This window comes from Pelodiscus sinensis, chromosome 7 (genome assembly GCF_052426305.1).
Source record: "Pelodiscus sinensis isolate ZL-2025 chromosome 7, ASM5242630v1, whole genome shotgun sequence".
Taxonomy (NCBI): Eukaryota; Metazoa; Chordata; order Testudines; family Trionychidae; genus Pelodiscus; species Pelodiscus sinensis.
The window spans coordinates 48782570-48799592 of NC_143058.1; the positions used below are offsets into that span (position 1 = coordinate 48782570).

General features: G+C 43.6%; 1 protein-coding gene across 1 annotated transcript in view; it reads right to left on the minus strand.

The window, feature by feature from the left end:
- The window catches only part of CCDC141 (coiled-coil domain containing 141), a 164080-nt gene that overhangs the window by 105404 nt on the left and 41653 nt on the right, over positions 1–17023 (minus strand). The window contains 1 exon segment of the mRNA XM_089779783.1: positions 2957–3076. Coding sequence (XP_089635909.1) covers positions 2957–3076 — 120 coding nt within the window.

Genomic DNA, 17023 nt, shown 5'->3' on the forward strand with positions numbered 1-17023 from the left:
GATCACATTTAGAAGATTGAGGACTGAATCCTGTGAAGCAGTGACTTCAGACTTATGGATCATAATCAATATTATTTATGTCTTTAGAACTGGTGAGTCCATTAATGGAACACTGTGTCCAGTCCTGATATTCACACTTGTAAAAGGATGTTCAAAAATTGCACAGGGTTCAGAAAAAGAGCTGAAAGAATTATCTGAGGTAGGGGAAAGCTGCCTTAAAACAAATGAGGTTCCTAAGTCTGTCTAGCTTCTCAAATATCACACTAAAAGGGATCTTGATCATGATGTACAAGTAGCTGTTCTCAGAGATTTTTGACAGTAGAGGGCTCTTCAGTCTAGCAGACGAAGGCATTAACAAGATCTAATGAGCGGGAAGATAGAACTGAACAAACTCAGACAAGAAATAGAGCACAAAAAAGGTGAGTGTCATTATAACCATTGTAACAACTCATCAAGGATATGGCGACTCTCCTTGGCATGAAGTTTTAAAATCAAGATCTTTTTGAGAAATAAACTGAAGCTCAGCCACAAGATAAGGGATTGGTATAGGAATAACTGGGTGAAATTGTTTTGTCTGTACTATGCTGCATGTTAAATTAGGAGGATCATAATGATCCTTTCTGATTTAAAAATCTATGTAAAAAAATGTGATTTTGTTTCTAGCTCAGTTCTGGAAAGGAGAACATGTTTTTCAGCAGAGCTCTGAACTGCCTGTAACACATTCATAGTGAGGTTTTATAAACATATGTATTTCAAATTTCTAAAAGTACTACTAAAGGATCCCTGTTTAGGCAATAGCCTGAATCTGTGAGCGTAACAGCTGGCAAACCAGGCAGGAGAGAGAGAACAGTAATGATGATTGAAGCTACCAGAGCATTTGTCCTAAACTATACCAGAAATGATTATCAGACATACAGCTGGAGCTGCTATAATGTAATGATGAACAAAAAGTGATTTAGCATGAAACAAGCTTTCTCCACTAATATATAATCAGAACTGCATATACAGTGTAGACATTTAAAATGTAGTGATCTCACCAGGGGAAAGCATCAGATTTTGGAGGCTGTCCTAAAAGCTGCAAAATATTGCAGATTCAAAATCCCTAAAAGCTGCAAAATATGGAAATTCAAAGTTTAGGCCATAACTCTTTAGGGTACATTGAAATAATGGTTTAAAAGATGGCAAATGGTGCTTATATGCATGCATATGCATATATATATATAAAATCTGAAAAACAAACCTTTGTTTTATATATATATATATATATATATTTAAAAACCAAAGGTTTGTTTTTCAGAAGTCCATAAGAGCTGAGTTGCGATTAATGCATCCTGAGATACAGAAATGAGCCTCCTACATCATAAAGAGACATCACAGCAGTTTTATCAGATGGAAGGTTTAACAAAAGCCTAGGGACTGGAGACTTACAGATTTAAAATGTTCCACTGTGGCGTCACTGGCACGGAGGTGCTATAGAAGAAATTAGGCTACTGAATATCTTTGCTCTGATTTTACAATGAAGTCTTAACTTTTGAAATTGGTTTCAGCTTATGTTTCAATGTGCTACTGCCATCAAGGCAAAATACCAATGGGTCTAGTGATGGCCTGTAATATAAACCTCTACCATTCCAACACATTTTACAGAAATATTTGTTTGAATACTCAAGCTGGAAATAAAATGTAGCAAAGTGTCTAACTTCTCCTTCCCATTGTTCTTATCATCTGCTTAGAACAAGGAAAAGATACTGTAATTCACCATTCTGCAATACATTTTCTGTGTGCAGCCTACAATGGCTTCTACACCCCCATTTCACATCAGAAGCATGGTAAGTATTTTCAGCAAGAGCTACTCTGTGAACTTGATTTCCCTGAGCTAGAAAATGCTGTTAACAGTAACAGAAGGATAAAGGTAAGCTGCACTAAGCTATGGCTCTCTGTGGAAAGCTTCCAAAGCTAATCTACAGTCTAAAACAACATTCTGAGAAGAATGGGACATTCTGAGATGATTCAAACACCTTGATTAGGTAATGTATGGGGAAATAATTACAGTAAACTTCCGATAATCCGGCACCTTTAGGACCCAGGTGGTGCCGGATTATCAGATATGACAGACTATCAGAAGGGGGGGGGGCTATGAGGAGTTTGGGGTGGGGGGAATGCCACCCCAGACCGCTCATAGCCACCCCTTCCGATAGTCCAGCTTTGCCCCAGGCATCCCCAATTCAGCCGCTGCTGGTCAGTTTCAGCAGCGGCTGACTTGGGGACGCCTGGGGCAGAGCAGCTGGGTTGCTGCAGGGTTGGTCCTGCAGCACCGCCCCTCAGCGCTGTAGGACCAACCCGGCAGCACTCCAGCTGCTCTTCCCCGGGCGTCCCCAAGAGCAGCTGGGGTGCTGCCAGGTTGGCCCCGCAGCCTCAAGGGGCAGCACTACGGGACCAACCCAGCAGCACCCCAGCTGCTCTGCCCCCAGCTTCCCCAATTCAGCTGCTGGTCAGTTTTAGTAGCGGATGAATCGGGGAAGACGGGCGCAGAGCAGCTCCAATTGTCCAGCAGCCAGAGCACTTCCGGGTTCCTAATGGTGCTGGACCATCAGGAGTGCCGGAGCATTGGATGCCAGACCAATGGAGTTTTACTGTATTTAGATAAGCAATAAATAAAAAAATACTTTACTGTGATAGTTTCCCAAAGCCCCAGCCATGGATCAGGCTCCACCGCTGTACAGAATGAAAATATGCACTCTTCTTTTTTAAAACCTACCACTGGGCTAGAATGAGAAAAACAGTACCAAGAACATTGTGTATATAATACTAGTTATATTCATTTTTTCCCTCTTATATCACAAACATATAGACTTCACATATATACTACATATAGGTTTGTGTGTATGCATACACATTTACACAGACACACACATATATAATTGTTAGTTTTTTCCTTTAGTATTTTCATATTTCTTACTTTAGCCTTGAATTCCATTTCCTTGTGCTCATGAAGTAATTCTTCATTTTCTGTTAATGATGAGCCTAGAGTTTGCTTATGTAGATAATCTTTGATGTTCTTTCTATACCAAGATGTTACCTAGATTAAAAAAAAAAGATTTTCAAGAGTTGAGAAGAGTTTTAAAAGTTGAGAAATAATTTTCCTATCGTGCAGGGGTATTAAGTGAACCAACTTAGTCTATAAATTAAGCCCCAATTTTAGATAAATAGAACTGTGTTTTCATGTTTTAATTCAAAAGTTTATATAACTACACAAAATAAATCATGGGTCAAAGTGCACATATATGGGAACATATGTAACAAAACAAGACTTATTTTCATAAAGTATGTCAAATGATTTATCAATCAGTACAACGGTTGAGAATGAAGGAAAAGAAAAAGCAGGTAGTAGTAACATGGAAGAAGACATACATGATCTAAAATGGTAAAGAAATCACACATTTTCCTTAGAAAGATGCTCTTTTGTGTATAGTAAGAGACTATAAATCTGAGCATGTTTACAATGACACATAAAAAGCAATGACTACATAACTTGACAGGCCTTTTCTAACTATAACTTACATAATTCAATTAAGCTTCTGTATTGCATTATATAAAATAATCTTTTGTATTCCAAAAAACAATTACAACTTGCTAGACTGACTGTAATGAGAATATTAAGCAAACAAATGTAGTAGTTAATGTATCTTATAAATTGTACAGAATAGCTTCCATCTACTTCTATTTGATTCAGAATAGGTCCGTTACATATTCCTTGTATACAACACATGGCAAAGATCCCTGAGTGAAGGTTTGCATTTTAAAATAGTACTGGGAATCAGTTATTACCTATGAGACCCACTCCAATCTTTTCCAAGTTTTGCAAAGCTACCGCCATATTCTATAAATCACATTTAAAACTACTTTGTAACATATGAAGAATACAGGCTTGAAAACAGGTCTCTAAGAATTTCTTGAGATCTGTGGAAGCTATTTTATTTTATTTTGAATTTTTAAACCAAAAGAATCTTTATAACCAAAAATGCTTTCAACACACCTGAAATAATCCAAGGAGCAAATTACCTAAGGACCTCAATAGAGCTAGGAAAGTAAACAGATAAATGTAATTATTTTTTTTTAATTTGATAGCAAAGTGCCTCGGAGTTTCTATTTATTTATGTATTTGTTTGTTTATTTATCAATCACACAGGGAATCTTGTTTTTATGAACACTCTCCTGGGGATACAAGTTACAAACAAAGGCATATTTGGGGTTTTGTATGTGTTCTTCTTTAAAGACTGTAGTTCATAAAATAATTCTCTTAACTATTTGAACAAAAAACAAGACAGTGGGAAGTGAAAACTACGTAACAAAAATCATTCATATTTGGGAACCCACGTGGTATTTTCATTTTCAAGGGAGGGTGAGCTCTTGTTAGCTTTTGTAAGTGCAAGTTTTGCAGCAGAATGAACCCATGTCACGAAGTTCATATTGATGCTTTGATCACTGTTAAGTGACATTTTGGACAAGCTCCATTTCTGGAATACTGCATGACACTGGTTATTTTGTTCTCTCAGAAAATGGGTTAGAGCTGGACAAGTCACCCTTTGACGAAGGCAGACCTATAATGAGGAAAGTTGATTATGCAGAATGAAGGGATGAGTGGAAGCCCAGTCGAGTATCGGAGTAATATTTATACCTCTGGTTGAAGCAAATCAAATTTAAAACATAGGGATTACACCAACATTTTGAACATGACGACTTTCCTTGTCCCCTTCCAAACATACAATGCAAAATTATGAAAACATTTATACAGAAAGAAAACATACAAAACATGTACTTTGCATCTATCAAAATAAAACTGAAAGCGTATGTAAGGAGAGAGAAGAATTGCCCTGTAAATTGAGGCAATTTTCTTTTCTATGGAAGCAATTGGCTGTTTGCCAAAACAAGCTCATGCTTCTACAGACTTGAGCAGAGATACAGAAAAAGCAGTAATAAAATCTTTAGCTCTGTTACAATAAGAAGCTCAGTCCTTAGTCACCTGGCAATGTCCATTTTAATTATCGAAAGTAAGTAGTTGTATTGAAGTACTGCAGGTGTCAATCAATAATATTCACAGGTATGCTTAACTCATATAGCGGCTTTCTTTGGTGGTTTTTAAACAAGAAGCCCACAGAATTCTACTGTTACAGAAATTTCTTTTTATAAGCCTTTTTTTTGTGCACAAGCTACAGAGCACATTGATTGCCTAATAAACAAAACAACTGGTTTGCTTAAGTCCTGCATACAACTGCCTTCCAGCATTGTCTTCCTGACCAAGAAAACAGTTACACATTTTAGGGGACAGAAGGGTTGCCGAGCTAGTCTATAACTTGGAAAAAAATGAGTAGGCCTGTAACACCTTTTTGAGTATCTCGATGGTGCTACAGGACTACTCATTTATTTTAGGGGACAGTTTGATATTCTGAATTCAGAAGTTAACTATCACCTAATGAGAAGAGACTTTGACATTCTGACTGTCTTTTTTCCCAACTTTTGTATAAATTTTGTAAAGACAGGTTGAACTTCCCTAGTCCAGCACTCTCAGACTGAAATGGTCCCAAACAAGGGAATTTGCCAGACCAGAGGAGGTCAGGTATCTGGGCTCATCTGGGGCTCCCCTCCTGGCTGCTGCCCCAGGAAAACCTGGACCTCCTATGGCCCACCTGCCTGGCTCTGCTCCCTGGCCCCAGTGCAGGGCAGCAGCTGCTCCTGGGGTTCCCTGGCTGTGGCCCTGCGCATGGGAAAGGGGGGCCCTGCCCGTAGGTCACTGGCCCTGCAGGCTGCCACCAGCTAGACCTGCTTCGCTCCAAGCTGCTCTCAACCTCTGCAGCCTGGGTTCTCAGGTCAAGCAACACCTGTGGTCCTGCTGGACCATGGACGTTGTCAGACCAGAGAGTCCTGGACGAGAGAGGTTCAGTTCAGCCTGTACCTTGGCTCATGGTGCTGCTCTTACAAGAATATGGTACTTCACAAGAAGATCTATGCCAAAACCACCAAAATCACTGTTGCTGTGGGGAGCCTGACATATACTGCTGAGCTACTAGCAGAGCAGCTTGCGGGGACAACCAGCAAGCGCAGGTAGACCAGCAGAGCGGCTGGTGGGGGACGACCTGCAGGTGGCTGGTAGGAGCAGCAGCAGACAGCCAGTGGAGCAGCTGCAGGAGCAACCAGCTGGCGGCCAGGGGCATGGACCGAGACGGCTGGCGGAGCAGGGCAATTCGTGGGACAGCTGAGGTGGCTCATGGGACAGCAGGTGGAGTGTGGCGGAGTGACTCGCGTTGATGGTGGCAGCAGAACCCTATGGAGAGGCGGAGCCATCAGCAGACCACGTAAGGTGTAGCGACCCCCACCCCACTCCAGGTTGGGATGGTAACACCCTGACGGGTGAACTTCTGAACCCTGGATCGGCACCAACCCGGGGCAGAGACTCTTGGGGTGTTGGACTTTTGGGAACTTTGGGTGATTCGTGGCTGGGGGGTGGGTCTTTGCTCATGTTTGGTTTATGAATCCGAGTTGTGGTGTTTTCCCAATTTAATGCTGAGGTCGGTTACCTCATGTTATTAATGATTTGCTGCTATACCGAGGCTCTGTGCTTGCAAGAGAGGAAGAATTGCCTCTGAGGCACCCAGGGGTGTATGTAAGATTTCCCAGGTCACTGAGTGCGGGGCTTGAGCCGGTGTTGTATTACCTTGTTGGGAGGAGACCCCTAGATACTGAACCCAGCTCTTGCTGCTATTAACTCGGCCTGGCAGAAGGGTTACATATGTAAAGGGCTGAGATCTGGAGACAGTATTGCATAAATCCAAATATGCAGTTACAGTAAAGGGGACTACACCACCATTAATCAAATAAATGACATTATAAGAGATGAAACAATTATACACCAGAGGCTAAAATCCTGGGCCCAATTAAGTCAACCACAACACTCCCGTTATCTTCAACTGACCAAGATTTCACCCAGGTAGCTAGTAAAGGATAATTTTGAACACTGAATAGAATTTAATAATTTAATTTTGTTCAGGTCTAAATATTCCTGCACTTACGGTAAAATGTAATCAATTTGTCATTTTTATGAAAAGTATTTACAGAAAGCTCTAAGAGCATATCTGAAGACATATAAAGGTCCACTCGATAATTTTATGGAAACTTTTAATTGCTTATGAATTAAGTGAAAAAGTCCAGGCTTGTCTCCACAAATGCAAGCCATTCTGGTGCATTAGTCACTACTGAAGATTCCCAATTACACTTGTGCTAAAAATGGAATCCCATATGCTCATATTTGAAATCAGCTTCCAAACGGAGTAATGCCCATCCCACCAAACTGCATCCTAAGGATAGTAATGGTTAAATCTATCACCCAATTATACATGCTGAATACCTTTCAGTAAAAAAGAAAAAACTCAGCTATTAACCTAGCCACCCACTGTGTGAAGATTAGAAGGAAAAAAGACCAGGCTACGTTAATTTAGAACCTTTAAATAACTGCATTACTATAGTAGTTTTTACATGGGTTAAATTGCCAGTAAATGAAATCCAGAATCAAGGAATGACACAGCCATTAGTTCTATCTTCTTAATGACATAAGTACTGAAAACTAACGGTAGTTAATATTTTGCCTTTAAAAAGGAGGCTCATTTCCCTTCTGTATGTCTGCATGGACCGCAGATGAGGATGTGCTATGCTGTCCCACAAATCTGATTTAGCTCTGCCCTTGATAAAACCTTTTACCCAGGGACCATGAATAGTTTAATTTATTTGTTTGTCTCATATATGCATGATTAGCACAACTGAGAAAAATTATTTTCATAAATCTCACCAAGAAAATTAATTATGCACAAAATAGCCCAATCTGCCTCTGATTTTCATTAACAAGGGAGATTATCAGCAAAATATGATGCTGCTGTATCTGAAAAGGAAGATCAGCTCTTCTTTAACTGTAAAAGAAGGCACATTTTTACATATTGAAAATACTGATAAAGAAAAACATGTTATGATTATGCTTATCAGACCATCACATTCCAATTAGAGGAAGAATGAAGGTGTTGCATTTTGAGTTCTTCAGGGGCACTGTGATCTTTACATTTGCTTAGCTTCTCTTTCAAAGGCTTCTGTGCTTTATACTTATCCTTTGAAAAACACAGGCAGTATTAAGGGTAAAAATCTACTCTCACATCTTCACAGCAGAGCTTGACTTCAGTATGCTGCTCTACCTGTGTCTCCCAAACTCCCATTAATGTCAATGAGTGCTCAATAGGCTGTTCTCCTTATATGTGTAGAACTCCACTTGACATTAATGAGAATTCAGCACACAGAGGGAAAGAAAAATATTAGGCTTCAGATCTTCCATAGAACTATGAGAACAGTACAGGCAGTCCCCGACTTACGCGGATCCGACTTATGTCGGATCCGCACTTACGAACGGGGCTTTTCTCGCCCTGGAGCTCGCGGGCGGCAGGACCGCCAAGAGCGCAGCGGTCCCACCACCACGTCCTCTGGGGCGAGAAAAGCTGCTCCAGATCTCCCTGGTGTGCTGGGGCGGACTCCCTAGCACAGCAGGGAGACCCGAGCAAAGCCGGACAGGCGGCGGGACCCCACTGCCCGTGCGGCTTTGCTTCTTTGCCCCGGTGCACAGCAGGGAGACAGTAGCAAAGCCGCAGAGGCGGTGGGACCTCTGCGCCTCCGCAGCTTTGCTCGGGTCTCCTTGGCCTGCTGGGCGGGCGCCCCCCCCCCAGCAGACCAGGCTTTTGTTGCGGGACGCCTGGGGTAGAGCAGCTGGGGTGCTGCCGGGTTGGTCCTGCGCAGACCTACCCGGCAGTGCCCCAGCTGTTCTGTCCCAGGAGTCCAGATTCAGCCACTGTTGAAACTGATCAGCGGCTGATTCCAGGAAGCCGGGGGCAGAGCAACTCTGCCTAGGGCTTCCTGTAGTCAGCCGCTGATCAGTTTCAGCAGCGGCTGAATCTGGACGCCAGTTCCGACTTACATACAAATTCAACTTAAGAACAAACCTACAGTCCCTATCTTGTACGTAACCCGGAGACTGCCTGTACTTAAAACGTATATGCATAAGTCTAAAAAAAAGATACTCTCTCACAAAATTTCTATCAGTTATTTCTAGAGTATTTGTTGTTCTCTAATTGTACACAAAAGTTACATAAATGCCAGACTGACAATCCGGTATTCAAATGCAGATCTGGTCCATAGTAAGAACTGTACTGCAAGGACCTGATTCTGAAAATCTGCATAAACCTTGGACCCTAGTTGGGCATGAGAAGGCAGTTAGTTGAACAAGTATTCAGTCTGAATTACAGCCCTTCTCCTCAAGCTATCTATCACCAAGCTTGCCAGTAGATGTTAGCTGTAATGGTGGCGTTCATGATGTCATCATCTTTTCTTGGGAAGCATGCCTCTCAGTAAGTAGATTTCCAACTTACATAGCTTAAATGTGTTTTGAAACTTCAGTTGTAGCCATTGAGAATTTATCACAGGATACTGTACTGAGAATTGAAATAATCTTTTTTAAAGGTGTGTTCTCTTGCTGGATAGTTTCCTGGTGATATTAGACAAAGCAGCAGCAACCAGTACAAAATCAAACAGCATCATGCCTCTCTAAACAAATGTTAGACAATATCTCCTGATTTTCATAGTAGTGGGGTATGGTCTCTTATTTAGCAGTTTCTCCTTTTACAGTATCTTGGTTGAAAAGGGGGATTAGTTCCAGTCTATAGCCACAGGCTGAGAAGATAGCACTTCCATAGGAACACAGGATTTTTCATCCAGGGTAGTGATCCGTCTAGCCACAATGACACCAATAAATCCAGTTTAGCCTCGAGCGATTACTAATACATGATGCTTTGGAATAAGGTTAGCAGCTCCCTAGAGTACCTAGTCAATTGAAAAATGTTTTAATGCGGGGGAGGGGGAGAAGTGTAACATACACACTATGCAAAAAAAAAAGGCAGAGTTGTTTTTAATGTAAAAGGTGCTGTAGCCAGACAGGAACCCCCCTTGTAACGTCCATTTTTGCTTGCCTGGAGCATGCAGGGCACACAGAGCAGAAGGCCCAGGCTGCTGTGACCATGAATGGCTGTAAACAGAGATACGCCAATTGCGGACCAAGAGGCTGCTAAGGAGTGTCCTTGACTTAACCCATATTGATACAAACACACAGCCGTCCGCGGGGGGAGGAATCTCTCGCCCAGTAAAAAATGTCTAGTACTCACAATTTAGTTATCTCTCTTGTAAGTGTAAATTAACTTGAAACTTGCTTGTAAGAACTGGCGCCACAAAACGGACCAGTACAATTCGGCGTCTTAGATAAGAAAGAGGATACGGGCCCCCAGGGGTATATAGATGGGTCCAGCAGCACATTTTCTCTGCGTGTCAATCTACCATCTATCTGCTGGTCGGGTTTGGTGTTTGATCTCCCGAGGTTCCAGAGGGGACGCTCACCTCGTATTCGTCTTTCCTAGGAATTGAGAGACCGGCCCTGGCCTGACACGCTGGAGTCGAGAGGCACAGAAAGGGGTAAAAATTGTACCTGGACGTGGTCCTTTGTTTAAGTATATATATACATAGTGTTAGAGCTCTTTAAAGATTAAGCTGTCACTTGGTACCATCATTTCTATTTTCTATCTTTACCTTTTTCCTGTAACCATTTTTAAGATCTATATATATATTTGCTAGCATTTAAGAAATAGAGCAATAGCCATTGTAACCATATGCTTTTACAAGTCTTTTAATAAACCTATAACTGTTTAAGCTTTAACCTGACTCCTTCAGTTGCTGTAACAGAACCAAGCACAATTTAAAAGAACTTCAGCCGGTCATAAAGGGACAGGCATAGGAAGAGCTTGGGCGTTTGGACCTGTGTCACTCCCAGGTGACAGATCCGTTGGGGCACCTTTTCAGCCTTCCCCAGGCTGCCCGCTGCGAAGGAACTTTGTTTTCTAGCAGCTAAAATCTAAGGTGTAATAAGCTCTTCCTATATAACGGGGCGTCTGTTGGCCTGCTGGCCACCCTCTGCAACGGGACCCCGGTCCTAGCAGTAAAGACACGGATGTTAAACCTTTTCTCAGAAACATACACACACACACACTGCCCTGACCGTCGGCTGACAGGTGCATAACCACGCTGGAGAAAGTGAATAAGGAAAAGTTATTTACTTGTTCCCATAATATAAGAACTAAAGGCCACCAAATAAAATTAATGGGCAGCAGGTTTAAAACAAACAAAAGGAAGGTCTTCTTCACACAGCACATAGTCAATCTATGGAACTCCTTGCCTGAGGAGGTTGTGAAGGCTAGGACTATAACAGGGTTTAAAAGAGAACTAAATAAATTCATGGAGGTTAAGTCCATTAATGGCTATTAGCCAGTATGGGTAAAGAATGGAGTCCGTAGCTTCCGTTTGTTAGAGGGTGGAGATGGATGGCAGGAGAGAAATTGCTTGATCTTTACCTGTTCGGTTCACTCCCTCTGGGACACCTGGCATTGGCCACTGTTGGCAGACAGGATATTGGGCTGGATGGACCTTTGGTCTGACCCAGTATGGCCATTCGTATGTTCTTATCAATATTATAGGCAGAGCTCGAATGCAAAGTGCTGCCTAGCACGTTCCATTAACCTTAAACATTCAGACTAAAATTTTCCTTGATGAGCGCTTGCTTTGGCTGCATTTTTAGGAAACTTTCAGTTTAAAGGGGCTTAGCTATTTCTTAGCCATTTCTGTTTCGTTGTTGTTGTTTTGGTGGACATGGGTTGGGTGCGCTAACAATCGCAGAAGAACAATTTCAAGATAATTGCATCCATACGGCTGCTTTTACCTCCTTCCTCCGGAATCAGTGTGTACACACGATACTAACCTTTTTTGGGGGGGAAGAGGGGGGGGGAAGAAGTATGTATTAGGCATTCTTGGCTGGGATCTTATGGCGTTTTGTCCCACTATTGGGCTTTATGCATTCTGGAATGATTATTTTTTTGGCAGTGCACTGTCAGATACCTACAGTGAGCTCCCAGAATTCTGGAACTTGGGGTCACAGTAGCAAATCCTCATGATTTATTTCCTGTCATCCTATAATAGTCTTTTGCAAGTCAGGGCCTATTTCACAACTGCCAATAGCCGGCATGGAGGGAACACTGCTGTGTGTTATGGTTTAGACATTTGCTAATGCACAGAGTCTTCTGCACATGTATTTGTGATCACATACGTGGGTCATTTTGAAAGCCAGCCAATGCACTGCCAAGCTAAGTTTGTTAAAGAGGAGGAAGAAATCAAGCAGCTAATTGTGGAAAATCTTTGCCTGGAGCACGTTCACTTGACTGAGTGTCATTTCTGGGCTCAAGAAAGCACCATTGACTGATGAAAATGGATAGTGATGTGAGTCCTGGAATGACTACTCAAGGGAAGAAATTCCAGGTGACAAAGGGAACTTTCCAAGAAATCACTGAACTCACCCTAGCATGAGCTGATGTTTGGCGAAGCACAGGAAGCTATTTTTGGACTTTCTGACCTGTCTTGGAGCCACTGATGAAACTCTTATTTCCCCCTGCCCTCAGAGTTCATCAGCAGAAAGTGGTGCATTTCCATGGAGCTCCAATGTCTAGAAGATTCATCAGTGTTAATGGGTGGTGGTGATCTTAAAAAGGTTTAAGTTGCTGGGGTCTTCTGAAACTCACATCTGTTGTCTTTAGTGAAATATGGAAAATATGTTCCCATTGCTTCTATAGATACGGTGCTGTTATTTCTCCTGTCATTCTAAGGGAGACAGCTTACTATCTTCTACCCTGGCTTATGAAACCATTTACTGGACACTAATACAAGAGGAAGGACCTATGAACTACATACCTTTGCCTGGGGAGCGCAGGGTGAAGTCCTGCCTCCCCACGCTAGCCCCAGTTTCCCCAAGAATGGGGCATGCTCTGGTACCTGTAGAATATCAGTGGATCCTGCATTTGAAAGGGAAGTAGCGTTATCTCACGGTGAAGCTGGAAGTTGCTAAGAAATACCTGCCTCATAGGATAACTTCTTGCTGTATTTTGCCGAACTTCTGAGGCAACGAGCCTCATTAATGGGTTGAGAGCAGAAGTGCAGAGACTTTTTAAATGCTTTGATCAGGCAGAAAGGTTTCCTCTGAAAACTGCAGCAAATCATCAGGGCCAGAGGATCGGGGTCCTCCATGCTCTTACTTTGAGACTAGAAGCTGAAATGTGGCAATAGAATTTAATATACATTATATCAGAGTTTCTTTATTCTATGTGTATGGCATCAGTAAAAATTGCTCTTAGTGAAATTTGTGTCATGACTTTTGGCGAGGATATTTTGTTTTGTTTATGGGGCATGTCCTTTACTGGTGAATCTTGTAAAAAATAACCTGTATTGATCAAACCGTGACAATATAAAACTCATGGACTGGACAAAACTGTGCAAACTTTTAGCCATTGTTACATAAACAATGTAAACTACTGAAAACTTTAAACAAGATTACAATAAACATGTGGGCCCATGCCATACAGTGTGGCATGAAGATATGTGTGCTTTACTAGTCAAGCATGTGTACAAGCAGGATTTCTACTGGTAGCCTTCGTGCAGAGACATAAAATATGCTAGAAGAAACTATAATTTGTCATTGTAGAGATGAAGGAGGGATCCCAGAATCCACTGATTTCAGACAACTGCCTGTACCAGGAGCTTTAAGAATGTACAGGCAGTCCCCGAGTTACGCGGATCCGACTTATGTCGGATCCATACTTACGAACGGGACTTTTCTCGCCCCGGAGGATGTGGGCGGCGATCCCGCCGCCCCCGTCCTCCGGGGCGAGAAAAGCTGCTCCGCGTCTCCCTGGTATGCTGGGGGGAGAGGGTCCCCCAGCAGACCAGGGAGACGCGGAGCAAAGCCGCAGAGGACCCGCGCGGCGGGACCGCCCAGACGCGCCGCGGTGCCGCCGCCCGGGTCCTCTGCGGCTTTGCTCCGCGTCTCCCTGGTCTGCAAAGCTGCGGAGGACCCGGGCGGCGGGACCGCATAGACGCGCCGCAGTCCTGCCGCCCGCGTCTCCATGGTCTGCTGGGGGGGGGGAGCGCAGCTAGTGCGCCCCCCCCCCCCACCAACAGACCAGGCTTTTCTCGTGGACGCCTGTGGTAGAGCAGCTGGGGCGCTGCCGATTGGTCCCGCAGCGCCGCTGGGCGCTACTGGACCAACCCAGCAGCACCCCAGCTACTCTGCCCCAGGCGTCCCCAAGTCAGCCGCTGCTGAAACTGACCAGCGGCTGATTCCAGGAAGCCCGGGGCAGAGGAACTCTGCCTCAGGCTTCCTGGAATCAGCCGCTGATCAGTTTCAGCAGCAGCTGACTTGGAGATGCCTGGGGTAGTGCAGCTGGGGTGCTGCCGGGTTGGTCCCCGCAGCGCCGCACCTCGGCGCTGCAGGGACCAGCCCAGCAGCGCCCCAGCTGCTCTGTCCCAGGCATCCAGATTCAGCTGCTGTTGAAACTGATCAGCGGTTGATTCCAGGAAGCCTGGAGCAGAGAAACTCTGCCTCGGGCTTCCTGAAGTCAGCCGCTGGTCAGTTTCAGCAGCGGCTGAATCTGGACGCCAGTTCCGACTTAAGTACAATTTCAACTTAAGTACAAACCTACAGTCCCTATCTTGTACATAACCTGGGGACTGCCTGTACTGCTGCTCCCAGTATGTATTGTTCTCCATGGGCTCCAGGACATGGCTTGACTGGGCATACTATGTCAAAACAATTGTGCATCTAACTCAGTATCCTATCTTCTGACAGTGGGTAAGGCCAGATGGTTCAAGGGGAATGAACAGAACTGGTCAATTGGGGTTGTTTTTTGGGCAATCTGCCACAGCACCACAACATGTTCTCCATCAAGACAGTCTGGTTTTGCATGGGCTTCAGGAGCTATTTTTGCATGTGCTTCTCATTCTTAATAGGGTCTCTTGCCAATTCTCTGTCTCTCCACAAGGATAACTTCCTTCCACTCCTCTCTTTTTATCTGTCTTCTAAGATGCTGTCATAATGTCCTCAACCATTTCATCCTTGGTCTTCCTTTTCCTACTGTGGAGATTAATCAGAAGCTCTGCAGCTGATAAGGGTCCTGCCATTCTGGGGAATGTGTAGACATTTTCACATTACCTCCCCTTTGCTTAGGAACCCTGTTCCAATCCAAGGCTGCTGATATGGCATACAGCTGGGGACTGCAGGTTTCGGCTTGGGCTTTGCCTTTGCCTGAGTATGAGTAGGCAACAGCATTTAGGGGTCTGGGTAGATTGCAGGGATTGGAAGGTGAATGGGAGGACAAAGGTTTGCAAGAGGCAGGTTAGTAATTGTGGACAGTCTTTACAATGAAAGATATTACTCTGATCTAAATCACCCTAAGGCAGTGTAAGGGCTTATTCAAAAAGGCCACAGGTGGACAAGGAAGATATGCATTGATATTAATCACCAGAAGGGTCCCTCCAGAAGTACTGTAGGATGGGAAAAGCTACTCTACCCGTAAAGCTAGCCCCAAGAAGGATGTTGTGTCGTGCAGCGTGTGTGCCAAAAAAGAGCATTAAGTTTGCCTTAAATTCTGTTTGCTATTACCTGCACTCAGACACACAAAATGCAGAGCAAAGTAAGTACAACTCGGCAGTCTGTGTTCTGAACTTGATGGCTTAATGATGCCGAGCCAAGTGTCTTACAATCTCTGTACAATTATTGTCTCTGTCTTTGGGAAATATACTTCATAAAATGCTAAGAGAGCGGAAACTCAGGGCATTGTGAAGCAGAGTATGTTTATATTTTATAAACATGGCTGCATGACAAGGCTGTTTTACAAAGCCACTCTGGCATTGCTGGCTTTATCAGGGCAATGGAAGCAAAATGGATCCTCCCTGTAGTGTTTGATGGGGGATGGATGGGAGAGAGAGGTTGAAGGGTAGATGCTGGGAAGATAGTGGCAGCTACTGTTAAGACAAGGCTGAACTCTCTCCTGTTCCCAGATAACAAGGAAATCTATGACTTTTGTGCAGCACCACAAGGCCTGGATCTACAATGCTGATTACAATGAAAAGCATATATATCTCCAGTGCCACATAATTGCAAATAGAGACCTCTTAGTTGTGCACCAGCATTTAAACAGGCTGATGACATCTGGGCAACATGACCCTATAGCACTAGAGGGGAGACAGATAAAAAGAGATGGAAGTCCTGGTGTGATACAGTGCAGTGTGGCATACAAGTGGGAGGTCTGAGAAGTTAATCCAAAATATAGATAATTCCCTTTTCTGTACAAACACATTCTGAAATTAACTGAATCAATTTTCAAGGCGGATTATCCAATTTCCACTAATTGGCCAGCCGATTCAGAAGAAGAGTTGTATTGTGTGGATGCGAGCCCATTTTAACTGGGAAAAAAAATCCTGCAATTAGCGTGAAATAAATCCCACTATGTAGACAAGCTCAGGAAACAAGATTCAAGAAAAATACTTTTTATGCCCATGTATAAAAAATGTCTTACACCTGTTAATTGAGATGCCCTAGCACCTCGGTGCTTTGGAGAAAAGGTTTTAAGTTTAGCCAGGAGCTTGCTCTGGTATCTAGGATGTGCCATTTGCTTTTCTTATGAAAATTCACCCAAATGTGGCCAAATTCCAAACCTTTAAAAATTCCAGTTGCACATTCTCAGAGACTTGCTAGAGTTTGGCAGCTCCATGGCCCAAAGATTCCATCCACACTGAGGATACCCCTCACCACCCAGGGATGCAGGAGCGGAGCAGGACTTGCCTCTGAAATTGGTCCCACATGCAAGGAGCTACAGTCACAGTGGAATTGGGAGCAAGGAGACTGATGTCCTGTGCTATAAATGCTGCCGCTACCCTTCTGTCCCCCCCCCCCCCCCCCGCCTCCACGATGACACCAGGTTGTGGGGAGGGGAAAAAATGAAGCTGCTGCCTCATTTGAATGCAGAGGGGTGGAAGGATAGACACAGACAGGGGAAGGAAGCTGAGGAGGCAAGAA